Source organism: Catharus ustulatus, chromosome 11 (genome assembly GCF_009819885.2).
Source record: "Catharus ustulatus isolate bCatUst1 chromosome 11, bCatUst1.pri.v2, whole genome shotgun sequence".
Lineage (NCBI taxonomy): Eukaryota > Metazoa > Chordata > Aves > Passeriformes > Turdidae > Catharus > Catharus ustulatus.
The window spans coordinates 7,863,938-7,891,836 of NC_046231.1; the positions used below are offsets into that span (position 1 = coordinate 7,863,938).

A 27,899-nucleotide genomic window follows, 5' to 3' on the forward strand; every position below is an offset into this window, starting at 1 on the left:
CGCTCCGAGGAAGCGCCGCGCCGCGCGCCCATTGGCGGAGCGGGCGATGATTGGCAGCAGAGGTGACCAATGGGCTGCGTGCGCGCCAGGCCGGACAGGCGATGGAGCGCGGGGTCGTGCGGGCCATGGCGGCCCGGCTGGGCCTGGCCGAGCCCGCCCTGCTCAGGTACCGCCGGCCCCGCCGCTGGACGCTCCGCGAGCCCGCAGCCGGCTCCGTGCTATTCCCACCCGGGACAGCGGGTCCGGCCGGGCGGGCCCGGCCCCTCTTCCCCGCGGTGTGCCCGGCACCGCAGCAGCCGCCGCCGCATCCCCGGGCAGCCGTGCCCGCCTTGGTGGATGTGCTGGAAGCCCCAGAGCCGCAGCTCAGTGAAACAGCCATGGCCGGGCCTGCAGGGCACCGCTGCTGCTGCTGCTGTCGTGCACATCAGCACGGAAAAGGGCAGCGCTGTCCCCTCAGCGCCCCGGGCCCCTCAGCGCCCCGGGCCCCTCAGCGCCCCGGGCCCCTCAGCGCCCCGGGCCCCAAGGCCGTGCTGCAGCCGGACTGCGGAACCTTGGCTCGAGTCCTGCCGGACATTCTGTCTTGCAGCTGCGGTTTTGACGAGGGCTTTGTGTTCTGGGTGTTTTGCAGAAAAGCTGAGGAGTATCTGCGGCTGTCCCAGGTGAAGTGCACGGGGTTAATGGCTCAAATGACGGCGACAAGCAGTGCTGTGATATGCCTGGACCTGGCGGCGAGTTTCATGAAACAACCAGTTGACAAAGTAAGATAGAGTGTGTGACTTGGCTGGCTTGTGCATTCTGCCTGACTCCACAAAACCATTGTTCTGCAGCGTGTGTTGGGAGCAGGAATGGGAAATAATAACTAACTTTCCCCTAAATCCTGCAGTTTGCTGTGTTAGACCTTTCGCTGTTCAATTTGAAACAATGAAAATTGAGATCGCTGCCATAGTCCCTTCACAAATTGAGCTTACTTTGGTATAATTTTAGCTTCATTTCAACTCTTGTAGTAACAAATAAATCACCAACAAGGATATTAATTTAAGATCTGTCCCTTTTACTGTGCGCAGTTGCTCCAAGAAGTCTCTCACTGTAGGGGTACCTGTAAACCTCCATCTGTAAATGTGAATAGCACTGAGCTGTCAAAATAATGCCTGGTACAACCTATTCATGATTGTCCATTTACAGCAGAGGAGAATTTAATTGCACCTGACACCATGAATGTGTTGCTCATGTCTTCAACCCAGACTTTGCTAATTTTGTCACTAACACTACCTTGTTAGTGATAAAGGGGTCATGTCATATATGGAAATGTCAAACCTCATTTGCAGTAAAATGGTCTAAAAGATGTGGCATTCTTAGGTGGTTAATCTTTCTGTGTGCACTCAAAACATACATTATTCATTTCACAAATTTGCTTAACATAACAACTGAATTTAATGGTTGTGTTGGTTGCCTGATTGAGATGCCAGGAAGGAATCTTATTAATTCTTGGGGCTTGTCTTTGTCTTCTCGACAGAGCTATTGTGTCAAACTCTCTGGTTTGAGCAAGACCACCTACCAGAGCTCCATGAAGTCTTTGGAGTGTTTGCTAGAGGTGAACCAAAGGCTGGGGATGCGAGACTTGGCTGTGCAGTTTTGCTGCTCAGAGGCAGTGAACATGGCTTCAGAAATCCTGCAGAGGTGAGGAAGCTCTTGTGGGCACACTGGGAACCACAAGTAAGGTTCCTTGTTCTTTAGGGATGTAAGGAGCTCAGTGTTTGGAAGGGCCAGATATCTCCTACTGATTGGAGTACTGAGTTGAGTTCTTAGCACTGAAAATCCAGCCATAAGCTGGGCCACTTTTTAGAATACCTGTTAGAAAGATTTATTCTGTGAATCCCAGCAAGTCATTGTCCAACTCAGAATTTTTCAGCTGGGAATAGTGTAAAAATATAGGGCTCTTAATCCCTGTATTTGCCCATAGCATCACACTGTCATCCATTTAACTGCTGATCATGGCACAATTCAGAAGTAATGTTCAATAGAAATAAATCTTCCCTTTTGGGGATACAGATCTCTTAAAATGCACATCACTCTACCTGTAAAACCAATAGGTACAACACTTTAGTGGAGATTCAACAGAATTAAGTAAAATTTTCCATTGTGTATCATCTGCTTTGACCAGAGCAGTCCCTGAAGAGCTCTGTTCTGCAGTGCTGTCACCCTGAGAGCGCATGTTTAAATGCTGTTAGGTCCGTGCACAAAGGCTATGCTTGCTTGGTGGCATTTAATACAAACTAAAAAAAATTGCCTAGGGCAGGTGGACAATAAAAAATGACATTCTTCAGTGCTATGTATCCACTGTGTCATTTTCCATCTATAAGCCTTCCTCTCTGTAACATACCTATTCCAGGAATCAAAGAAACTGTAATGCTACTTTCTGTTGCAGGTTGCATTTATGGAAAGCATCTCACTGTAGATTTTAAGATGTTAGGGCGAGCTAAAAGTGCTGTGTGGATCAGGAGCACAGGAAGTAGATTTTACTGGCATGCCTTGATCCAGATCCCCCATTTTAAACCCTTCTAATTCCAGAAGAGGAGGTCATCCCAGCCCCTTCTTTCCCTCATCTGTGTTGCTTCTCTCAGCTAGTAGCAGCTGTTTCTGCTTGATTGGGTTGCAGAGGCCCAGGTCCAACAGACCTGTTCAAGGTCAGAGTGCCATGTGACAGATGGATTTGAGAGCTTCATGTGAGGCAAGTGCACTGTCCAGTTATCCCTTGCTGTTCCCCAGGTACGAAGGCAGCCTCTCTGAAGCACAGCGAGCAGACCTGGATTTCTCCAAACCCCTGTTTCTAACAGCTGCACTGTGCACTGCCTGCAGGTGAGTGTGGCCTGGGAGACCTTCTACAGGCTGAAATGCCTGCTGAGACAGCAGCCACTGCCAGCAGCTCTTTCATTCAGGGTCTTGCTCAGCATATCCTGCTGCCCTGCTCCTGCAAAGGGAGACAGTTGGAGCAAACCAGGCCTTTCCTCACAGTGAAGGCTTCAGCATGCGCTGCGCAAAGGAAGAACTTACGTGGCTTTTGGTGAAATACTGCTCAAGGTGCAAGAAGGGAAAAACCCCAAGAGCTGCACCATCACATCTTGAGGGTGCTGTAGCATTTGGGAGATGGCTCTGATAGCTGTAGGTCCATGTCAGCTAAGAGAGGTGTGTGACTCAGCCAGCACTGGGGAAGAATTTGCTTGTATGCAAAGATCTTTTCCCTCAGCATGAACCACGTGACAGTCTTACTCAGCAGTACAGGTGCTGTGTAGTTGTACAGCTCCTGACCAGGGCTCTCTTGACACAGAGTCACATTCAGCTTTTTGTGGTAGTGGCATTTTGTCCTGGTTCACTGAAAATCTGAAAAGTTACCTTTTCCTAAAACAATTCCTTATGTAAGTTGAACTCACCCCGAGTTTCAGTTGAGCTATATTGACTGAGTAGTGTAGGGGTCTGTTTCTAAAGCAGATTTGTTTCTGAGTGAGACAAGGATAGGTGAGACAGAAAGTCAGGTCTGGCTTCCTCATTCTAACAGGCAGTGTTGGTACAGTGGTTACGACCTCACCTAAGTGATAGTTGCTGGAGTCTTGCTTTGTACAGAGATAACTTTCTCTTGTAGGTGTTTGAAGCTAAAAGTGGACAAAACTAAAATGTTGGCTACATCTGGAGTGAAAAAAGCAATATTTGACCGGCTGTGCAATCAGCTGGAGAAGATAAGCCAGCAACTCAGCAGTAAGTTTTTGGCTTTGTCCCTGTAAGACAGCACACCCATCCCATGGCCTCACAGTGCCTCATCCTGTTCCACTGGTGATTTCAGTCTGATCACTGTCAGCTGTCCCCTTTCAGCCAAATCTGCCCATCCATTCCAACATGTTTCCTGCAGTCTGTTCCACTCAGAGTCCTTGTTTCTGCAATAGCTTAGCAAGGACAAAAATAGGGAAGAAGTGGCAAGGACAAAAATAATATTTTCCTCTCTTCTCAAATGCTCAGTGCTCTTTACAGGCTCTGCTGCTGCAATTTATTCCTTGCTTCTCCCATACTACCTGACCTATCTTGGATTCCTCCCTCTTGCCTGGTTTCTGCATCCTGTTAACATGGCAACCTGACTCACAAATTTCCACAAACATCTTCCTCAGGCTGACTCAGTCCTGTGTTTCCTTTCCCCCACTGCAAGATTAACAAGCATAAGCCTTGCTGTTCTAGTACCAACTCAGCCATTCCCTGGCACCACTCCTCCTCATACATTGGGCAGGTGTCAGGAAGATTTCCTGCCCATTGTTGAGCATGCAGCTCTCTCTGCTGCTTTTTGTGGGGGAGAAATCCTGAAATACATCATGTGCCCTAATGTCCTTGTATTTCTGCTGCTTCCTCCTTCTCCTTTTTCCTTTCCCAAGCTTTCATTTCTTACTTTCCCACTGAAAGTTATACTCTCTCACTATGTCTTCATACCCTGATGTTTTCTGGAACATGCTTCCTGAATCTAACCCAAAAGCTGCTACTTTCTCCTAGGCATGCGCCCTATAAAATCTCAAACATTACTCCAGCACTAAAGCATCTAAGGACAACTAGGAATTTCTATAAGAATTCAGGGAAGAGTGTGCATCTCTATACCTGGACATCCCCCTGCCTATCTGTAAAATTTGTGAGAATGGAATAGAAGGGAAAGAAATAATTGATAATCCTGCCTGAGTGACCTAGAAGGGGGGCAGTGTGGTTTAGGGCAATGAAGATGGAAGTCAGTCCATGCCATACTTGAAGTGCTAGCACCTCTTACAGAGTTTGAGCATCAGTCTGGACCAGAGAACTGCTCTGACTGGACAGTAGTACTTGTGGAAGGTGGCACTGCTGTCAAAGAATTACATTAAAGCCACCCTTGGAGCCCCAAATACCATTCAAAGGCAGCTTACTTGTTTTTTTAGAAGATGTTCCAGTGGCTGCAGAGACACCTGACAGCTTGAAGAGCATCCTGGAGCAGTGTGAGCAGGAAGATGGTAAGTTGTATTTAGCTGTGAGTGAAAATCACCTCCCTGGACTAGTTCTGAGCTTTCTTGCTGCTCAGTGTTTTAGTTGTGTGATGGGCCATGATGCTCCAGCTCACAGCAGTTCTCAGTCCTGCAAACCCTTGTGGAAGCACAAATAGCCTGGCAGCAGCACAGTGGAGTTTCCACTGAGTAGTCCCAGTAGAAGGAAGGGCAGCTGCAGCCCCCTCCTGGTGTCTGTACGTTTGCTCACTGCCTGCTATCCCCAGCAGCATGCTGCCCACGATGGCCTCTCATGAGCTTTCTTGTTTCCTTATAGGCTCTGAAGAGGATGAGGACATGCCATGTAAACGGCCAAAGACTGAAACAAATCAGGACTATGAAGAATGGAAAAAGAAAATCCTGGAAAACGCTGCTAAGGCACAAGAGACAAGGAGTACTGACTCTGTAATGCCACCCAGTAATGTAACTGCTGCTTGCTCTTAATTTTGACTCTCATCTGCTCTAACAAGAGATCCAGTAGCATATGAGTGATGGCTGCCTGGCATTTTATTTAGGTTTTAAGTATTGAAGAACATTATTTTTAATAAATGACACCACAGAGTGATGGGATTTTACAGGAAATGTATGTGACTGCTCTCCAGGCTGTGGCAGTAGGGGTAGAATAGCTTCATTCTCTGGCTGCAAGAAGCAGGTAACACTCTAATACTACTTTAAGTGTAGATAAGTTACAAGTTACAGGCCCTCAGGCCCCTGGCTGGAAGCAGTCAGTGCAGTAGGAGGAAGGAGACTAACAGTGCCTTGTTAAACTGCAAAGCCAGCAGAGAAATAAAGCCTTATTTTTGTATTTTTTTGGTTTTTTTAAATAAATATTGTTTAGCCAATGAATTTGACTTATTTTCATGTGTATGGACATGCAATCTTTTGTGCTTTTGTAAAGGGTCCCGAATATTCCAAGAAACAATAAAAGTACTGGAAGGAAAAAACTTTGTATTATGACATCATGTTCTTGGCACAGGTACTTGGAATGCAAAATAAAAAACATGGAGGAGATGCATGTGCCTTAAGAAGGAAGATAGCTAGAGGAAAAGGATGTGGACTGGGTAACAGATGTTTTGTGTCTTGTAGTCATAAGCTTAGAGAAGAGGTCTTTGTTCTGTTTGTCTGGCATGTTTTCTGCCTGGCCTGCATCTCTGGACCTACCCAGAAATACTTTCAGGTTTGTTTGGCAGGGGGGCTTAAACCAAAGTTGATGAATATTCTTTCATGAAATTTATTAGTATTAATTCAGAAATATACAGACAGATGAACACAATGTCATTCAGCATGCAAAAACACTGTGGAAGGAAAACATGAACAAAAATGGGCCTTCATAGAAGGTGATAAATTATCAAGATTCTTCTCTGTCTCAGTTCTGGAAATGCTGCAGAAGTCAGGACTATGCACAGTGAGAAGCACTTGAGTGGGAAAGTTAGCTAGGCTACGTAAGCCAGTCTTACAAACCTCATCATTAGCAACCAACACTCCTGCAAATTCAAGGGATCTGAAAGTCCATACAGTTCAAAGGAGCTTTACAGGTGCCTTTGTTGGAAAGCTACTTTTAGTAATAGTAATTTCCATTTTTCCCATCCAGTTCACTCAGGTCCCATCTGAGTTTTTCAGAATCCAGAACAGGAAACCACAGGTTTAATAAATAGTGTTGTACTTTTATCTGAGAGATTGTAAGTGACTCCCACTCTACACATAAGAAAAGAGTTTAAAATCCAAACTCCAAAATAAATTAATATTGTGAAGAAAAGAGCAAAGTGAGGGGGATAAAAGGGCTTCAACCTCCTAACTGGACTAAAGGCAGAGGCAGCACTGTTTCCCTGTCACTGAACCTATTGGAAATGAAACCTGTTTTGCATGTCACACCATACCAGCTTCTCAGACTGCATTAAAATTTCCAGAGAGGAGAAACAAATCCTCAAACTAAAACTTAGCAACTTAAGTGCTTGTAGTCATGGACAATGAAAAGCACTTACTAGTTTTAAAAGCATAAAATCTGTGGAACTCTCATCTTTTCTCTACAACATGAGATCTTTCTAGACCCAACAGTCATTAGGTGATTTGTATTCATGGCAGTTTCACACATCTCCTTCCAGAAGTTCAATCAGTTCAGCTCAATTCAACTTGCCCTAAGAAACAGCAGCAAGGGACTGACTTGAGTTACTTCAAACCAGGGTTCCTCATAGCTCCTAACTATGCAGTGAATATTTCTTAAAGGAGAGAGTAGAATAATAAAAAATCAAAACAAACCAAAACCATCCAAGCTGGAGTTGCATTGAAGCATCATCATGTTGTGGGGAAATTACCTTTTGGAAAGAAATACAGGAAAAAATGATGTTTGTATCTTTTAAGTAACAAACACCTGAGGGACAGGTTGTGCCGCAGCGTGGCAGTTCTCTAAAGCTGGTAGCACACATCAGTCAGTCAGGAAGAAAGTCTTTAGAGATCCTGTGCTTGGTGTGAGAGACCAGAAAACTGCCAGGGGTTTTCTGCTATAAACACACCAAAAATACTCTGCAGAATCAATGCCTTCAGCAAGAAGTCAGCCCCAGTAACAGCCACGTTTTTTCACCATTGTATAGAACAACTAAAAACTTGTAGAAACAAACAAAGTAGCTTCTGCTTTTAGAAATCTCATGCCTCTTCCTTAAGGCACTTCTGGAACTGCAGCACTAACACACAAAATAATTGAGAAAGAAAGTCCCAAAGCCTTATGTTATAAAACAGAGATAGAAATGTTTGGAGACACTGAGTCCTCCTTCCACCTCTTCGTGTCCATCTCCAGCAGTGGTGGAGGTTTCACAGAAGCTCATGCAAGCTTGACAGACATGCTCTGAAATCTCTTCAGCCTGTTAGCAGCAGCCACCACATAAAAGTGCTTCTGTGAACAGAACAGAACAGTCCAAGCATGAGTGCAAGCAAAGCAAAGGAAGTTTTCTGCAGCTGACAGGGATTTTTCTTCCTGGTAAATCCATTTCCCTCTAGTGACCCCCAGCCTGTGTGGGTTGCAGTGTTCCTGCACAGCAGCTGGCACTGTAAGGTTCTTCAGTGTTATTATGAATTGTACAGGGATAGGTCTTTAGATTGTGTCATCTTTAAAATGCAAGTGCTGAAGTTTGCCACCAAGCAGTTGCAGTGCAGGACTGAAAAAAGTGTAAGCTCTGGTTTAACTCCTTGGCAAGGAAATGCAACTCCCCAGTGACAGAAGAGAAGGAAATGGTCCTCACTGAGTTTGCCTCACAATTCCACAGGTTTCTTTCTAACAAGATTGCTGTGTTAACCTTCTAGGATCAATTATCAACAATCAAATAGAGACTCAAGCACAAATTATTACCTATCACTCCATAAAAACTTCATTCAAAAGGCAACTGGGGTTATCAGTAAGATCCCAAAGAGGTCCCTTGATGGGTTTAAGTCTGTTTTTTTTACTCTCTCCCACACTTCCATTCTGCAGTGGGAGGCACAAACTGCCTTAAGTTATATCCCTACTCCTTAGTGACAACAGATCAATGCAACTGTTAGCAGTGGAAGAAGTACAAAGAGCATGAACTTTTATTATAAATTAGCATCTGAAACTTCTGAATGTGTAGAAAGATGTTAAAAACTTCTAAACACCAATCCATGTGGAAATTGAAACCAAACTTGGTAGAAATAGAGGCAATATCTTTCTGCAGGACAAAACACTTCATTTCCAGGTAAAAATAGGCTTCACTACTGACACTTAAAACCAAGAAGCCCCTGGGCACCAGTGAGCCCCCCAGCAGGGGAGGGAATGGCTCTGCCTGTGCTGTGCTGATTTTCCCTGGGGAAGCAGGTTTGGCAGCCTTTGTGTATTTACCTTCCACTTCCTGTGGGCCATGTAGCTCTGCAGCAGCAGCTGGGACTTCAGGCGGAGCTGGCACTGCTGGGCCTTGGCAGGGAGGTTGTTGAGCCACTCGTGCTTCAGGCACTGCGTGGCACTCATGCGGCAGCTGTGGGGAGGATGTGCGGTGAAAACACAGCCCCTTCTGCTCACCCCAGTGCTATAAACACAGCCCCTTCTGCTCACCCCAGTGCTATAAACACAGCCCCTTCTGCTCACCCCAGTGCTATAAACACAGCCCCTTCTGCTCACCCCAGTGCTATAAACACAGCCCCTTCTGCTCACCCCAGTGCTGAAAACTCCTGCTCACCCCAGTGCTGAAACCCCAGCCCCTTCTGCTCACCCCAGTACTGAAAATTCCTTCTGCTCACCCCAGTGCTGAAAACTCCTGCTCACCCCAGTGCTGAAAACACAGCCCCTTCTGCTCACCCCAGTGCTGAAAACACAGCCCCTTCTGCTCACCCCAGTGCTGAAACCCCAGCCCCTCCTGCTCACCCCAGTGCTGAAAACACAGCCCCTCCTGCTCACCCCAGTGCTGAAAGCTCCTTCTGCTCACCCCAATGCTGAAACCCCAGCTCCTTCTGCTCACCCCAGTGCTCAAAATCCAGCCCCTCCTGCTCACCCCAGTGCTATAAAATCAGCCCTTCTGCACACCCCAGAGCTGAAAACCCAGCCACTTCTCTTACCCCAGTGCTGAAACCCCAGCCCCTTCTGCTCACCCCAGTGCCCTATGCTCCTCGTCATTAGGGACAAACAAACTGTCTCAAGTGGGGGAGCAGAGTGCAATGTTCATCTCTGTGCATGGGATCCTAATGGCATCCTGTTCTCCAGCAGGAGTGGGGAGTGGGATGGGGGAGTGCTGCTGGCTCTGCAGTGCCTTGGTTCAGCTGGGGTTAAGTTCATGAGGTAATAGATCACTTTACTATGCAAATTTACAACTTTGCTAACAGAAAAGTAACATTTGTGGTGTTACCTGTCTGTCCTGACAGCACAAGCTCATTCTGTGCCTCATATTTAAAAGCACAATTGTCTATTCACCCTAAACTTGGATCAAGATAAGCATACTTTATATCCTGACATTCAACAATGGGCCCAAATGCAACAGCCTATCCTAAAAGCTTTGAGAAGTATATGATAATAGAGGAAATCTGGAGGTAGAAGTGTTGGGATAAAAGCTTATTTGCCCTTCTTCAAACCAAAAGCCTGTGCCTAACTCCTGAGCTCTGTCTGAGCTGCCACTGAGCTGATGAAAAGACAACTCCTGCCTGCTCACCCCGACTTCAGCAGATAGGGAGGGGACTGCAGATCTTGCACAGGGCCAGACCCACTGACCCAGCAGGGCAAAGCTGCCTGGGCTGCAGGAGAGCAGAGGCTGCCACACACCTTGTGAACAACTGGGGCCAACTCATCACTGCCCTTGGCAGCCCACTGACAACACTCTTCTCTCACATATGCATTTCATTCACAGCTTCTGACCAGACTTTGCAGTGTCCCTCTGGACACCTCAATCCCATTGCACAAAAAAACCAGACTCCAAAATTTACAGTCTCACAGCAAATCATCATTGCAGCCTGACTAAAAATCCTTAGATTTCTCCTGCTGGCAATATGCTAAATTTCAGTTAAATCTCTGTTTTTCATAGGAACCTATTGTTCAAAATGGAATTAGTACTAGAACTGATTTGTCTGATTTAGGCAATTATCTGGAAGTTGTTAATATTCTAAGCACTCCTTTGAATTCCCCTCAAACACACAATCTGCTTTACTGTATGCATCATTTCCTGATTTGATTAGTTTTGTATCACTACTCAGCAAGAGAAAAATTTCTGTGCCCAGCCAACCCCCCAGCCGTGGTCTGACATTAGTAAGATTCTCCTCCTCTCTATTGTTGCATATGTGCAATCACTTTTTATCTCAGTGGAGCCAAGAATGAGAAGCCACAAGCAGAATTAAGTTCCAAATGCTCCCTAATATCTCCCAAAAGCCTGTAGACCACTTTAGAAAAGAACAATGCACATTTTCACAGCTGCAGCTTCCATTTATCCTCCATGGGATTCAAGAGGCATTTTTGCAATTTCTGTCAAGGCTTTTGAGATTCCAAACCAACAATAGAAATAGTTTTTGCTCAGAGAAGCAAAAGCTTTAGAGACAGATTCCTATACTGCAAATCCTTCCTGTGTTCTGCCTGTATTGATGCTACTGTGAAAAGCAACTTAGCTCAGTCAGGGTACACAGAACCTTTCCTTTAAAACAGAGGTTTCTGGATCACTGAGGAACTGCCCAGCAAGCCCAGAGCTAGCACACAAAAATGTCACATTTTAAGTTCTCATTGTTGGCTGCAATCCAAACAATTGCCTGGTAAGAACTGAGTATCATTGGTGCTGCTGTCCTCCCAATCAGACTCAGAGGTACCTTTTCTCCTTCACAAGCAGTCTGGAAATAAAGTCTTTGGCGTCCTCCGAGAGCTGTTCAAATGCTTCTGCATCAAAATCCCAGCTGCAGTTGACTACATAATTCATTGTCTCTGCATCAGTCTCTCCCAGGAAAGGGGACAAGCCACTAAGCCTTAAAAAAAGAAGAATGAGGTAGAGGGAGAAGAGAGTTAGCACATGCAAGTTGTAGTTTTCCTTCCATGAATCATCTGCTTTATAACTGCTGTTATCTTATGGAGGGAAAAGGCTCTCAACTATGGAGGGTTCCACTTCTCAATCCCTGCCAGGATAAGGCAAGTGTGGGGCAATTGAGTGTTGTAATTTAGTGTTACCCCTCACAGCAATTTGCTCAGGTCAGGGAACACCATTAATAGATCCCCAAGGAATGGATTCAGTGAGGATTTAGGTACATCCTTCAGTGCTTTCCCAGCTAGGAAAGCTAGAGGGACTCAAGAGCTTTCCCAAATTAGGGCCCATATCCATATGTGGCTTGAATTAAACAGAATTCTGAACAATAAATTACTTTTTACAGGTAGTTTCTAAGCCCAGATTTATTGCTTCCATCATTTATTACTTCATTCAATTGAGTTTTGGCTAACATACAAATTTAAACCAGAAATTTATCCAGTTCACAGAAAATGTCTGTGAAAGATTCTGGGATGTAAAACAAGTTTATCAGAAGGTAGAGACTTTGGACAGACAAGATATCCATGGTTGCCATCCAGATTCCAGAGAAAAGTTTTAGCCCTATTCATGACAGGTCATTTCTTAGACCCATGGCCCAACACAGACAATATTAATTCTCCTGTGCAGATGCATGCCAAGTCTAAGATTATAAAATGATCAGAATACAAATTTAAAAATTAATTCAAATCCTCAAAAACACAATCAAAACTAAAATTCTCACATATTTGGGGCAATTTTCAGAGTAAAAAAATAAAAAAGACCTGACCATTTTACTTTGCTAGGTAAGATGATAAGGGAGAAGAACATTTACATATTTATCAAAAGGATCATTTGTTGTTTAGGCACTTTGGACACACAGCAAGGTGCCTCTGTGTGAAAAGCTGGGGGTTTTAACAGAACTAATTAGAGCAGTCCCAGGCAGATGGGCTCAGTGGCTGCTGCATTGCTGCACTCACAGCATGTAGGTGATGACCCCCACGCTCCACATGTCCGTGGGGAAGGAAACAAAGTCATAGTTCACCACTTCGGGAGCCAGGAACTCCGGAGTGCCAAAATTCACCTTCAGCTTCTCACAGGGTTTGTACCTGCACCAGGAAAAGAGCCACAGTGAGGAGGGGGAGCTCCTGGCAGCAAGGGAAGAGCAGGGCAAGGCTTTGGGGAGGCAGAGCAGCATGCCCACAGCCAGGGCAGCACTGGGGTGACCTCAGGGGAACATTCCATCATCATCCCCCTGCCACAGCACAGCCAGCAGGAACAACAAACCCTGCAAAGGGCTCCCCCAAAGAGTGCTGGCAGCTTCACCCTCTGCCAGGCACTGCAGGATGCTTTCCAGCAGATGTTGTCCAAAACTCATAAAACATAAAACAAAGCAGTTTTGATTATACAAGATTTGGAGAGCATTTGATTAGTGGGATGTACCCAGCTACAGCTCAGGTTAAACATCTGCATCACAGATATAACCACAATATAACTACTCAGGTGGCCTGAAGAGGATTATTGGGCTCAGGAACAAGTAACAGTGACCCCTCACAGGGGGAAATGACTCTATTCTTTTTGCTAGTGGTAAATGGGGAGAGGTTACAAAACTCAACCAGTACCTATTGCCACTGACAGCATTTGGAGTCACATCTGTGTTCAGAAAAACAAACCACTACAGCACTGCTTGTAAATCTCTTTCTCCTGATGGTCTTGTTCACAAAACTGCTTCAGTAGAAGCTTGTATCTTTACCCTCCCAATTTAAAAGTCAACCAAACAAAACCCCAAACTCAATGTATTATTTTTCTTTTACATGTATTTTATGGAAACAAAGTCCTAGAACAGATACTTATACACAAGCACAAATATATACATATGCATGAACATACCAGCTTTTAGCTTAAGAAAAATCTCAAAGGGTTTAGAAAACAGAGAAATATTATTGTTCTTACTGTCATAGTAATATAAATAATTCCTTTTTATTCTAGGACAATTCACTTATGCTCTCATAGCTTTTCTTTAACTCATTCAAGCAAAATAAAAGAATAGAGAAGAGTCCCTGTCTTTCTGAGGGTTTCCTGTTTCACATGGAATGACTCAAATACTGGTTTTTTTTGTTTTTTTTTTCCTTCAATCAACTTAAGTACTTACAGAGTTTAGCAGATAATTTCTGCAATTACAACCTGCACTATGAAACCCTGCAGTCAAGAAGTCTCTGGGAACCTTCAGAGTCCCTAGAGTAAAATCTCTACATGGGGAATAATTTGGAGATAATTAGAACAGTAGTAAAGCTTTATCCAAGAGAAATGTTATTTGAAAAAGTAATTAGATAATTAATGCACACAGCAGAAAACTCATGCCTGCAAAAGAATAATGCTCAGCTCACTCACACAGAGCTATTACAGAGCCATCAAAACACAACCCCTCACCAAAGAACTACCAGAAACATGTCAGAAGTTTGTGAGTTTGATTTGGTTTTGTTTTTTTAAAATAATTAATAACTGAACCTTCTTACCTCCTTGCTAATCCAAAGTCAATAATTTTAATCTGGTTTCCTGTGTGATTTACACATAGGATGTTTTCAGGCTACAAAAAGAGAAGGTATTTTGAGTTAAATGTTTGAGAGAGATATCTAGCAAAAGATAGTACAAAACTCCCTCCATAACCACCACAAAAACCAGATCAAATGCACCCAAAATTTTGTTGTTGGTTTTTTTTTCCAGTGAGAATATTTTTCAGGGTGGGGATGGGGGGGTGATGGGATCCAAACATAATACAAGTGCAGAACTGTCTATGAGCTAACCTGGTCTAATTTCATTTGTGTGAGGTCCTATATAAACAGACAGGAAAAAGAACAGTTTGTATTTCTGTTTAAAAATACCAGTTATTAAGGGACCATCAGGAAAACATTGCAATTTTGCTGCAGGTTGTTTCCAGGCAGTAAAAAGTCCAAACTATAGAAGATGATTGAACAGGTATTTGTACACTGTTAGAAGGGGGCAGGGGAAATGGAGGGAAGATTGTGGGCACTTGTAGCCAAGGAGGTTTGGGGTGGGGCTTTTTTCATCAGTGATAAAGGAGGACTGGTTAATGCTACAGAGGATGAAAAGCTGCTGATTTAAGAAAGGCAAAAGCCCAGAATCCTGATGATTCCAAGCAAGCTACTGAATAGATATTGGAAAAAAGTAATCAATCTCTAAAGGTGCATTTATTGTAGCTATTAAGTCTATTCCGTTATGACGTGAGTCCATGAAATGAGGAATTACTGCTCAGTAATCAGAGACTCTGTGGTGCCTAAACCAGCACCACTACAGCACAGAGAGCACAAACAACTGACCTTCAGATCTAAGTGGAGAATGTAATGCTGGTGCAAGTAGTGGACTCCTTCACAAATCTGTTTGGTGAACAGGATGGCATCCAGCTCTGTCAGGTGGTAATTTTCGTCTGTGATCCGGTCAAATAATTCCCCACCATCAAGACTAAAATTTTCACATAGAAAAGCATTAAACACCCTAAAATCTTGCATTAGCATGATTTATTTCCAAGCTGGGAATTAGACTCTGTAATTGAGGGTCCTAACAAAACATTAAATATAAAGTGTTTCAGCAGCCTCAATGACTTGAAGAGATTAATTTCTCTTGAAATAAAGTATCAATCTAAATTCCAATGGGAAAGTTGTCACTAGTGTTTGTCAAACCCAAACCTACAAGACCCGATGATCCTGTGGGACCTGGAGAACCCACAGGGATTACTGAAGTATTTGTTATTCACTCATCTTACTAGTCATGGCAAAATAAGTCTTCAACCTATAAAATTTACTAAACGTAATTTTTGAAGCTGAAAGCTGTTTCACACAAGCTGTCAACTGTACATAATTTTGCACAGAAATTAAGAGAAAATTAGTCAGAGATAAAGCTCTGACAAGCTTTTAATCCAAAGAAATTACCTTTAAAACATTGGTTTTTCCTTCTGAAAGTGAGATCAACTCTCTCTTAGGCTGGGAAATCACTCACTTCTTCACAGCTCAGAATTATCATTCCCTATTTGCTTTAGTGACCTGAGGAAACCCAAACAACTGACAATTCCTGGGATTATTTAAACTTACTATTCCATGATCAAAGTGATATTATTTTTGGCTTCAAAAGCATCATAAAGCTGGATGAGATTCACATGATTTAACTGGTTCATGATGTTAATTTCATTTTTTACTTCCTCCTGGGAAAAAAATGACAAAGTAACAAAAAATGAACAAAATAGGCTCCTAAATTCCAACATACCAAAACAGAACTGTTTATAAAGGCCAACAAGAGCTACAGCACAGATCTGAAGGGGACTGGGGGGTTAATAACGAGTACAGGAGGTGGTGCAGAGCCAAGGTTGGGCAGTGCTGGATGGTACCCAGGGATGAGCAGGGTGCTGGCTCTGGCAGAGGCAGGGCAGGGCTCAGCACTGTGCTTACCTTCTCTTTGGCTCCTTTCACCTTTATGATTTTGGCTGCCAGGTTGAGCCCCGTCGATATCTCCGTGCACTTGTGAACTTGCCCAAAACGCCCCCTGTGGGTGCCAAGGAAGGGATGGGAAAGCTCAGCAGAGCTCAGCACAGAACCTCTCCTGGAACTATTCTTATCGCGGGCAAAAATAGCCCAGGACAAAGTGAACGGAGTCGGGTGGCCAGCAGCATGGAGCTCCTCTTTCTCTCAGCTTATGAAGGATTAGTTTTATCTTTCCAGCCAGTTGTTCAGTGCTTACATTAAAATATTAAGCCTGCTGAGGTCCTGCTGAGGTATGATGGCCTGGCCATGCTCTGGCTCCCCTCTGTAACTGGACCCCCTCACTGTCCTTCAGGGATGTGTTAGTGGGTATATTAACAAGGATATTTCTGTCCTGATCCCAGAACTTTTGAAATTACCATAAGACCAGTAACTGTAGCCACTCCACAGCCTGCATTTCTGCCGTGCTGCAAATTCCCCCCCATGTCATGCAGATATGATAATGCCCCTTGGGATGATTCCTAAACACCATCTTCCCTGCTGTTGCATCACATTGCTTAAACTTACTAAGCCATATTTGTATGTGGATCAGTGTATAAATCAAGCCTTCTTGTCACATAAGTAAGGACACAAGAATACAAAAGCTGAAGCAGCTGCAGACTTCCTATGACTGAAAACTAAACATTAGGTCAAAATAATTATAACTCTTCCTCAGTTTTCTTTAATGTGCAGCTCAGCACAGGAAAAAAAAACAAAAGGTTTTGGAAACTGCCTGACCTAATGGGCTTTGCTGACTTTTCAAATGGTCTGAATCTGTCTGCCTTAAGGGCACAGGTTCGTCTCACAAAACTGAGGCCAGAATTATTATAAAAAATGAAAGAAACAGCCACCAGGATGGCAGTAAGGCATCTGAAAATGTGGCTGGGGCAGAAACCAGACATCTAAGGGACATCCTTGATGTAGGAGCAGCTGTGATCACCCAGAGGGCTCCAGGATGAACTCACTCCCTCTGGCTGCAGAGACCTTGTGTGTCCCTCACCCACACACCTGGGGGCTGCTGCAGAGCTCTGCAGCTCCCTGCACTTCCAGCAGCAGCAGAGAATGGGGACAGCCACACTCACCCCATCCTGGGGACAGCCACACTCACCCCATGGGGACAGCCACACTCACCCATGGGGACAGCCACACTCACCCACCATGGGGACAGCCACACTCACCCCAAGGGGACAGCCACACTCACCCAAGGGGACAGCCACACTCACCCAAGGGGACAGCCACACTCACCCAAGGGGACAGCCACACTCACCCATCATGGGGACAGCCACACTCACCCCATCCTGGGGACAGCCACACTCACCCCAAGGGGACAGCCACACTCACCCAAGGGGACAGCCACACTCACCCAAGGGGACAGCCACACTCACCCCATGGGGACAGCCACACTCACCCCAAGGGGACAGCCACACTCACCCATCATGGGGACAGCCACACTCACCCATCATGGGGACAGCCACACTCACCCCAAGGGGACAGCCACACTCACCCATCATGGGGACAGCCACACTCACCCAAGGGGACAGCCACACTCATCCACCATGGGGACAGCCACACTCACCCCATGGGGACAGCCACACTCACCCCATGGGGACAGCCACACTCACCCAAGGGGACAGCCACACTCAACCGTGCTCATGGGGACAGCCACACTCACCCCAAGGGGACAGCCACACTCACCCACCATGGGGACAGCCACACTCACCCCAAGGGGACAGCCACACTCACCCACCATGGGGACAGCCACACTCACCCAAGGGGACAGCCACACTCACCCACCATGGGGACAGCCACACTCACCCAAGGGGACAGCCACACTCACCCAAGGGGACAGCCACACTCACCCATGGGGACAGCCACACTTACCCATGGGGACAGCCACACTCACCCAAGGGGACAGCCACACTCACCCACCATGGGGACAGCCACACTCACCCAAGGGGACAGCCACACTCACCCCATGGGGACAGCCACACTTACCCATGGGGACAGCCACACTCACCCATGGGGACAGCCACACTCACCCATGGGGACAGTCACACTCACCCCAAGGGGACAGCCACACTCACCCAAGGGGACAGCCACACTCACCCCAAGGGGACAGCCACACTTACCCACCATGGGGACAGCCACACTCACCCCAAGGGGACAGCCACACTCACCCAAGGGGACAGCCACACTCACCCACCATGGGGACAGCCACACTCACCCAAGGGGACAGCCACACTCACCCAAGGGGACAGCCACACTTACCCCCCCAGCAGCTGGTGCCGACACACGGAGTAGCTCGAGGTCACCTCTCCCTGCCTGACGCTCACGATGCGGTGCTCGAAGGGGGCCGGAGGAGAGGGGCTGTCATCTGCAGGGGACACAGGCTGTGCTCAGTGACAGTTCTGCACACATCACTGCCCTGTTTCACATCCTCACACCACACATCTCACCCCACTGCATGTGAAGGCCTTTCACAGCACAAGGAATACAGTTCCAGAACTGAGATCAGGATCCCACCTCCTGAATCTCTGCTCTGTTTTTTGAACAGAGTAAATCCTCTGGACACCTTTAGGGGACCAACATTTTAGTTTATGCATTAACAGAAAGGGCCACCAGAAATTATTACCTAAAAGTTTGAAAAAATTACATTTATAATATTTTAATTGTTACGTGACAGCAAGAAAAACCAGTAAAAATACAGAGCACTGAGGAATGAGGACAGTGAATGATAAAATCATGAGGTTCCTCTTAGCAGCAAGAATTTTGCAGATAATTTCCAAATTAAAGATGCAATTATTAGCATTACAACTATTAAGTTTAGCCTGTTTGTGGTAAGCTGAATTAATTAACTGTGATTACTTAATGTTCAAGGTTTTCTAGGGTAAGGATTCATTAAACCCATTTTTTTACATCCCCCATTGAAAGTAATTTTATAATTAATATCCAGGTATCTCAGGCTGCAATTTAACATGTATTCAGCCCTGCTCAGAACAACAGAGCAGTCAGGTCATGTGCCCATGTGTGTACATTCTGGAACACACACAGGTATATGCTGCCAGAAGAGAGCATTCCCTGACACAGTGCAAACAAGGAATCCCTCAGGAACCAGGAGATCCATGGCCAACAACAAAACTGGCCACAGTAAGAAACATTTCCTGAGCTACTTTTCTGTGCTCTGGATCTCCAGTCCACAGTTGCTAAAAGTGTGCCTGGTTTGCATGCTCTATTTGAAGGAATAAATGCTTCATCTAAAGAAAATTGATTTTTTCCAAATTCTCATACTTCTTATCACACATACACTTCATGCTGTTTTATTTTAAATTTTTGGAATTTTTGCTTTCCAAAACACACTTGAAAATGAAAGTTGCTATTAAAAGAATTGTTATTCTCATAGTCAAAATTACCCAATGCAAAACACCCTTGAAGTGTAAGACAGGGGTGTTCTACTGAGCATTGCTCCTGCTCCCACTGTCTGCACAACAGGCAGGAACAGCACAAAATCCTCAATGCACAAGTTTCAAGAGTAACTGTGAGCAACTCACCAATGATTTCTCCTTGAGTGGGAAGAGTTCTGGCAGCTTCCAGAGACTTGCTCTTCTCTGGTGCCTTTCCTGTACACTGCTGAGCATCGTGTCTGCTTCCCCCAGCACTCTCAGGTTCTCTCCTCTCAGACCTGGTATCTGCTGGGGATTTTTCTGCTTTTGCTGTTTCTTGATGGATTTTCACTTTTACCCCTGTACCTTTCACAGGCTCCTTTGCAGAGGTATTCTGTGAGGTTATGGGCTCACATTTTAAATCTGATTTCTCTTCAGCTTTTTCAGCTGGTTTGGGCTTGCTCAGGAATGGCTGTTGCTTCCCTGCTTGAGGTGCAAGTTCATTTTGCGTATTGTCCCCTTTAACTTCTGCATTTGGCTTAGAGCTGATGTTTTTAGGATTCTGTTGAAGTTTTGATTTGTCAGGCAGCTGTTTGACTCCTTTCAAGTCTGTTGGTGTGGATTTCACTTTGGGACTTTTACCTTTGCTGTCACTTACATTTCCCTCCTTGGCCATCTCAGTCTTTTCTTTCATGTCAGTCATATGTACACTGATAGATATCCTGCAGAGAAAACAGGAGACACTTGATAGTGATGCAGGTGGCCAGCCTGGTGGTTGTAACTTTGTGGGGAAAGAAAAATCTGTAAGTTTCCAAACCCATAAATTTCTATTGTATTGATAAAACCTAACTGTACCACTCTTGTTTGTAAAGACAAGCACTAAGGGGATAGCACCAAAAAGCATGATGATTCTTTCTCTGTGTCATCTCTGCCTGTCTGCCCTTCTGCTGAGCAAAATGTCTCACCCTGCAAAGAGTTAATCCCACATTTGAAAACTTACCCACTTTTTGCAATTATTACACTCATCTGGCAGAAAGAGGATAGTGATTGCCTTCACAAATTACAGGCTGATTATCTGAATGGCTGGCTGCTCATATGGCTCTACAAATCTGATGGCTTGTATCCTCTTCCAGCTGGCTGACCTGCGCACTCAGCAATCTGTGTTTGCTCTTCTGATGGGAGAGCATTCTTTCCACAGCTTTCTCTTAAAAATCTGACTTTGATAAACTCTCTCACTCCATCAATACTATGTTCCTTGGCATTTTAACTACTGGAAAACTTTAATGTTTTTTTCCCTCTAGTGTTGCCTAAAAAGAATACCAACTCTCTGTGCTCCTAAACTCGAAAGACATTCAGGTGATAATGTTTGAGTCAACTGTTACTGCTCCAACTGTCATGAGCAGTCTGATTTCACTGAGGCTGAACTGAAACTTGTGAATTGTAAAGTAGATTTTATACAATGGCAAATGAAGACAGCTTCTGACATCTGGGAGAGAACACACCTCATTTTCACAAAGGTTATTGCCGCTTTCTGTAGAGCAACCTCATTACAGAAGATGTTATAAAAGAAAATGTTTCTGCTTTCGTAAAACAAGAGTCTGAAATGTCTCATTTTCTGCACCTTGAACACCCTGGTGCTGTGCTGTGGATCCAAGCTCTGGTGTGAGCTGTGAGAGCAGCTGGAGCCAGCTCTGAGCAAACACTTCCTCTGCTATCTAGACAAGCCTGGACTCAGTGGGACTCTCGGGCATTTCTCCAAGCTGGGGAACACAATGTTCCTTCACTGCCTCTGTGTGGGCTTACAAACTTCATTAAAAGTTGCACCCATTTTAGAGATGTGTTTACCACCCTCATGTGACTTCACACTCCCAACCATGACAATGCCCTGGGCTGCAGCTGCCCCAGGGGCTCACTCCAGCTTCTGCCTTCCCTTACCTGCTGGCCTCCCCCATCCCCAAACCAAAATCTGGGCTCAGATACCAAATTTGTACACATCAACAATGGAGAAATTCCCCACCCAGAGTCACACATACATTTGTGGGTGTGTATGGATGAGTGTCTATCACCCCCACACACACATATAAAGTACTTTACAGCCACCCACCCAGACAGAAAGTATTGGCACTTAAAATCTGCCACAGAAGTTCCATTTGCTGGGGTTTAGTTGGTAGGGCTCTTTTGGTTGTGGGCTTTTTAAAATTTAAATAAATGGGATTAAAATAAAATCCTAGATAAATAATGCAAAGGAAAATGGAGTATGAAACACCTATATGAGGAAAATATTAGCCTGATAGAGATGAATAAATGAACAAACTTTAGGTGACCAAGACACTGAAAACCCTGAGGACAACAAACACAAGTTCTTTGGTTTTGTCATACACTAATAAATATCTCAAATTCAATTCACCCCCATGACTATAGAAACACAGGGTTGGGAGGGAGTGGTTTATAACTACCTGAGCTCCTCTGTGGTGGTCACCTCTATGTGAGCACACAGAAATGTTGACAGCCCAAAGCCCTCCCTCCCATCTGACCCCTGCACAGAGCCCTGAGCCTTCTGCCTGAGCCCTTGCAAGGTCCCTGCACACCTGCCCCATCCTCAGATGGCCTGGCTTTCCTTTTGTCCCCTCTGCTCTCGAGGAGGTGCCAGTCCCACTCAGGCCTTACCTGGTGTGTGTCACTTCACCCGCTGTGTCAGGGCCAGCCCGGGACGTGGAGGGCACAGCTCCCCGCAATGCCGCACCCCCTGCTCCAGCTGGGCCCTCATTCCTCCCGGCTTGCTGAGGAACAGGCTGCCTGTGGCACTCTGCAAGGCCTGGGGCTCTGTCCACCTTCTCAGCTTTAGCAGGAGCATTTTGGTCGCCTGCATGGTCTTGGTGTACCAAGGGAAGACCATTGTTTTGATTCAGAGCTCTGACATCGATGTCCTTCTGCTGTGGAGAGCTCTTGGAGCTCTGTGTTTTGCCAGCACCTCCTGCCCCTTGCTGCTGTGCTGTCCTGTCTTTAAGCTGGGCTTTGGAGTCAGCTTTGTTGGCTGCAGCACTGGAAGTGGTCACCTTCTCACACGCTCCCTTGATGTCATCTGGCTTTTTCACGCTTTTTGTCTCTGAACAAAACAATCCATTAATAAACTATGCTTGGCAAAAGCCATGACAAAACAGAGAAGGAATAAAGCAACACTTCTTTCAAAATAACCTACAGAGTTACACCTGGAAAGATAGCAAGAATCCCCTAAAAGGTTTAAAATCCTTACACCATCAGATTACTACTAATGCTCATGGCTTAAAACCAGAGCTTTACCTGCTCTGATGCCACAGATTGAACTTGGATTCCTTAAAGCAAACAAAAAACCTGCAAGGCTCAAGTTCACTGTATCTAAAATCTGAAATCACCTTGTGGGCAAATATAACAGGTACTTTAGGGCACTGCAGGACCCTCCTGATCCCCATAGACCCTCCTCCCCAGTGAGGGGACAGAGACACACCCAGCAGGGCTCCAAGGGACACTGAGGCACAGGACAGCACCCACCTGCAGTTTCCACTAAAGGACTAAAAGGTTCTCCATTGCCTTCCCATGACCATGGCTGTGATTATTAACATTCTGCATGCCCACATCGCCAGCAACCAAGGTTTGCTCACAACCCCACCTCACTTTTGAGTCAAAATTGTAACCATTTGATTTGTTTCTGTCACTTCCAAAGTGATGAAGGTAAAGAAGGGGACTGCCCATAAGGCAAAGGATTCACTGACAATTTGTGAAGACAACAGCATGACAGGGCCTGCTCAACATCACCTTCACCCTGCTGCAGGGCACAGGCATTAGCAGTGGATGCAACAGGGCAATGCCCTGACAGATGCACCCTAAATAGGAATCTGGCCCTGACAGGCCAATGAAATTGCTGATCAAAAAGAGATATTCCCCATGTCAACACATCCCTTTTTCAGAGAGGGGGAAGAGGGAGGGCTGCTTCAGATGTATTAATGGAAAAGAACTTAGGAGGTTTGCTATGTGATAGGGCCCCTATCTTCACAGTATCTCCAAACAAGCTCTGTTCTCTGAATTCAGCTCACTGAGACCCAACTCAAAAAACCCAGCTCCTCAGCTAAACAAAGGTGTTCCTTTTAATTTCTTTATCTTCTAGCTTTCTGTGATGCTTGATCCTGGGGATAAATCATCTTGTGAAGGCAGTGAGAACAATTCTATTTTCCCAGTACTGAGGGGCAAAGTTCCACAGTTACATTTGAGTAATTCAGTAGTAGGAAATAGCAGGCTATTAATTTCCAGTTTGTCTGCTGCACATTCTAGAGTCAAAGCTTGCAGCGTGCCTGGAGTGATACATACCTTCCAGAGGCTTCTTGCTTTCAGTCTGGGTTCCTCTGTTACTAAGCACATGCTTAGGCTTTGCACCACTCTCCTCAGACTTATCTTTGGCCTAAAAATGACAGGGGAACACAGAAATTACAGTTCCAGCGGTGAGTGCCTATTTCCCACTAGGTTCCTGCAACTGTGTGGGCAATCACTCTGTAAAATGGACACCTCTTCTGAATTATTAGTCAGTGCTGTCTTTACTTCCTTCTTCCAATATCTCTCTCTGCCTTTACAGGCAGGCATCCTTTTAAAATAATTAATAAAACAGATTAATACATTAGCTAAGTGCTTACCAAAATTTTCACTGTCAGGGGTTTTGTCTCCTGTCATCTTTACTCACATTGATTAAAAAGTATGACATGTGAAACATGAGACAGTAGGAAAAGACAGGATGCTGTATTTCTGTTGCTTTTTGGTTGATGACAGAATGAAAAGCAATGTTTCTGAATATATTTGTCAAAACATATTTGTCTTGAGATATCTTAAAATTCATTATTTGACCTGAAAATAGGTGATACCAAAAGAGAACCTCTACCTTAATACCAACTCTTGTGTATGTACTTGGCATTTCACATGTCACCTTTAGAGCAATTAAAAACAGAAGTAGATTTTTATCTTTAAACAGTCTTTGCCCCCAATTAATTTGAGAGGAGGGATATTTTGTAACAGGACAACTAAAGACTTCACATAGCAATGCATGTGAAATCAAATTACAACTGAATTCTATGTAGCAAAAAGCATTACACAAAGTTAGGAAAATGCATAATATTGGCATATAGTTAAAAATCTAGTGATGATCTAGCATCCTATCCTGATCTGTACAAGCAAATAAGCAACATGTGAAGTATTTCTGCAGGTAACTGATTACAAGACAGTTGCACATCAGCCCCTCACTGTTAGTAAAAGCAGTTAAGGATTTCATGCACCAACCCTACGGGCTGAGCAGAGCCTCCCCACCTCCCCATTCCCAAAACAATCAAAACACCCAAAGAGTAAAAGTAGGAAAAAAAAATCATTACCCTTTTTATTAGAGCTCTAAGCAAACCTGCAACAATGACCAGGGTGAACATTATTCTGGCACAATCCTACATGCAAAGAAAGCCTTGGGTAAGTGACAGTTTAATGCTGGTGCGTTTTTTCTGCTTTTTGAGTAAGAAGTTAGAGATTTGGAACCTAGGAAGCTCAATTCATAATCTTTTGTTGACTCCAACCCCACAAAACTTCTTCCATAAGCATTCCCAAGGCATCCCTGGAATGCTGTCAACAAACAGCTTCACCCAGAATGCAAACACGACCTCCCCACTCCCAGCCCATGCGTGATAAGCAGAGCCCTGGTACAAAGGCTGGAAAACAGGAACAGGCAGCAAGTTCTTTTTCTGTGCTCCCCCTGCAACTGTGCAGCTCTTTGGACATGTCTGTGCTGCTATCACACAACAGGCTGTAAAACCAGACCCAAGTTAGCCCATGGCTCAGCACAAGGTAATTTGTTCTGTTCACCTGTGCTTTGCTCCACGTTTCCCAGCCAGGTCACGCACACACACAGCCTCCCTAATTCAAGCTAGTTCAGATATCACTCAGCAGTCTGTGATCAAAGCACAGACTTATCTTAAGGTCTTAGGACTGAACTCATGCTCCAATTTCAAAAAGTGCTCATGACCAGAAGCAAACAAGGAGGACAGTGATGGTCATATTGCAAACCTGGAGTTTGCCACAAAGCTGCTCACCCACTCCACCCTGACTGTTCTCCAACCAAGGCACAGCTAAGAGCCTGGGACACACACCTCCACCCCCTGCCAGTCCACCAGGTTGTCACTGCCTATCCACAAAATCAAGCAAAGGACAGTATTTGTCTCCAGGCATTTTGCAGTGTCTGCAGGCAGTGACTGTAATAACACAGCTTTATCCAAAATCTTCCCACTTCTCCAAAAACCTGTAAAACTGAAGTGGGACTGCAAGTATAAGCTTTATCTCTATCCAGATTTAAGGTTGATAACTAATGCATGATTTATTGTTCTCAACACTAATGGAAGCACTTTATAAATTCTTCTGTCTCCTAACAGGCCAGCTCACTTGTCAGCCTCCAGCACTTAAAAAAGTTAGATCAGGAGAGCACTGAAAGCCTGGAAAGGTACATTGCCATCAAGTACTGCTCTGTTCTTCTAAAAGAGACCTTCCCAGCAAAACATTTTACAGTTTTGGTGAAAAATATTTGGATTAAGATACAAATGGACATTTTCATTTGAGCTAAATTCTCATTACTGTAATCACATCTCTGCATAAATGGAGATTCTTGGAGTGAATAAACATGTCAGCTAAGTACTGGTCATGCCTGTTGCTTGCTCACTGTCCTGAATAATTAAGAAATGCTTGGGAACTGATGCCTGGGAACTTGCAAACACAAGAACTACTTGACTTTAGGAGTGAAGGATGTCAATGGAGTTGATGAAGCCACAACTGCATCACAAAAATGCAGCAAAAGACAACTAAGATGTCTAAGGACATGTAGATCTGCTCAGGAACATGACCATAAGTCAGCACAGGTCTCAGGACTGGTGCTATGTTCAGAATTTGTGAATTAACAAGGAAATCAAAGCTTCTCTCAAAAAAACCCAAAAGCTTCTGGCATGTTACTCATACTTTTCAGTGGGGCCTCACTTCAGTCACTAACTTGGGTGACATTTCTGAGCACTGGTAGAACCTGAATTTTCCTTTCCAGTAGCAAACTGCTTCTCACAGTCATTACAGGAGTGCCCAGCACCCTTCAGGGACCTTGGACACTGTTTGGAGCCTGCTCCCTGCCTTAAGAGCCTTGCAATTCAAAGGTGCCAGCAGTAACCTGTACCAGCAACACAGAAAGGAAAACTTGCATTAAACGTGCAAGAGATGACAGGAAAGCCTAAAGACCTACTATGTCATAAAGGGAAATGAAGAATAGTAAAACTAAACCAACCTCAACAGGGATTTCCAGCAGACTCCCCTTCTTCCAGGGCACAATGCCTTTGAGAATGAAATCCACTACTTTAGAATTTTTTAATACTTCTCCCACAAATGTTATAACTTTATCCAGGGTATCAACCCTTTTCTCTATCTTTGCCAGCCTCTCCTTATGCATGGAGGCATCTAGCTGGGCAGCTCTCATCAAACTCAACACTTCAGAGCAGATGCTCTGGACGTCAGGCTGGGCAGCAGAGCCAGGTACCTCCAGCCCTGTCTGCCCTGCACCTGTGTCCTCAGGAGCTGCTGCTGAGAGCTGCTTCACGCCACTTCCTGCACCAGCAATGCCTCTGTCAACTCGCTGCAGTTTGCCTCTCAGGTCTTCTTGGAAATGCAGCAGCTTGTCCATCTTTTCGTTCAAGAGGTACAGCTTTTTGTCCACGGTACTCAAACTGTTCGCTTTTGTAGGCTGAAACTTTGCCAGGGCGTTTCCCTCTGCGAGGTCCAAGCTCCCCGCAGACATTGTGTCCAGACAGCAGGAAGTCAGACAGATTAGGCTGGCTTTTCATTAATCATAAATTAGAAAATGAGCCTCTGAAAGTTCATCTTCTTCAGCTATTCCTATACCAGACAAGCTCACTTACTGGAGTCGCTAGAGCATATCGTAAGATAGCTACTGCACAAAAGATTTATTTCTGTGTTATCTGTTTCTTACTGTGTGCTTTCAATGATGGAGGCAATTTGGCACCAGACTATGTTTTCTTGTGCCTCCTTGACGTCACAAAACCATTTAAAATTCTTTCTCGAGTGGCTGTTGATAGGCAAGCATCTTAACAATGGCCAATGCCTGCACAGGCCTCTGGAGGGAGGGGGATTGTTTTCATGACCAGTTTTAGTTCTGTGATAATGAAAAGGTGCTAGAACATCTCCCTTCATTAAACAGGAAAAACTATAAAAGTAAACTGGCTGGCCTTGTGCTGAAGCTTGGAAGAATTCAGCTTTGTAGCACTGATGAAGAGTACCCAGCATAGACAACAGGGTGCTCTTTCAGCTGGCTGGCACTTGAATTTAAAAATAGAGTACAATGACAATGATCTGAAATACGTATCTAGCACCAGCACGTCTTTGTCAACTGAAACTTCTAAAATTAAATCTTTCTTCCAGGTTATAAAAATGAACCAAGAAAAA

At 44.9% G+C, this 27,899-nt stretch overlaps 2 protein-coding genes across 3 annotated transcripts; one reads left to right on the forward strand and one right to left on the reverse strand.

Moving 5' to 3' along the window:
* The first annotated feature begins 89 nt into the window (after positions 1–89).
* On the forward strand, positions 90–5,885 carry ORC6 (origin recognition complex subunit 6). The gene is made up of 7 exons (XM_033069947.1): positions 90–166; positions 629–758; positions 1,514–1,677; positions 2,767–2,856; positions 3,638–3,750; positions 4,938–5,009; positions 5,317–5,885. Exons 1-7 carry the CDS (start codon positions 102–104, stop codon positions 5,481–5,483), a joined length of 801 nt encoding a protein of 266 aa, XP_032925838.1. The 5' UTR covers positions 90–101; the 3' UTR covers positions 5,484–5,885.
* Positions 5,886–6,327: 442 nt separating this feature from the next.
* MYLK3 (myosin light chain kinase 3) lies at positions 6,328–27,306 on the reverse strand. Of its 2 annotated transcripts, none has more exons than XM_033069948.1 (13): positions 26,728–27,306; positions 23,751–23,841; positions 22,077–22,515; positions 19,578–20,131; positions 18,298–18,403; positions 15,961–16,054; positions 15,607–15,716; positions 14,839–14,980; positions 14,017–14,087; positions 12,481–12,609; positions 11,319–11,471; positions 8,884–9,016; positions 6,328–7,926 (listed from the first exon to the last, which is right to left on the reverse strand). In XM_033069948.1, exons 1-13 carry the CDS (start codon positions 27,232–27,234, stop codon positions 7,855–7,857), a joined length of 2,601 nt encoding a protein of 866 aa, XP_032925839.1. In that variant the 5' UTR covers positions 27,235–27,306; the 3' UTR covers positions 6,328–7,854. The 2 variants fall into 2 exon arrangements, with proteins under 2 accessions (XP_032925839.1, XP_032925840.1); XM_033069949.1 differs by lacking the exon at positions 26,728–27,306 and adding an exon at positions 24,797–24,939.
* Positions 27,307–27,899: the final 593 nt, after the last annotated feature.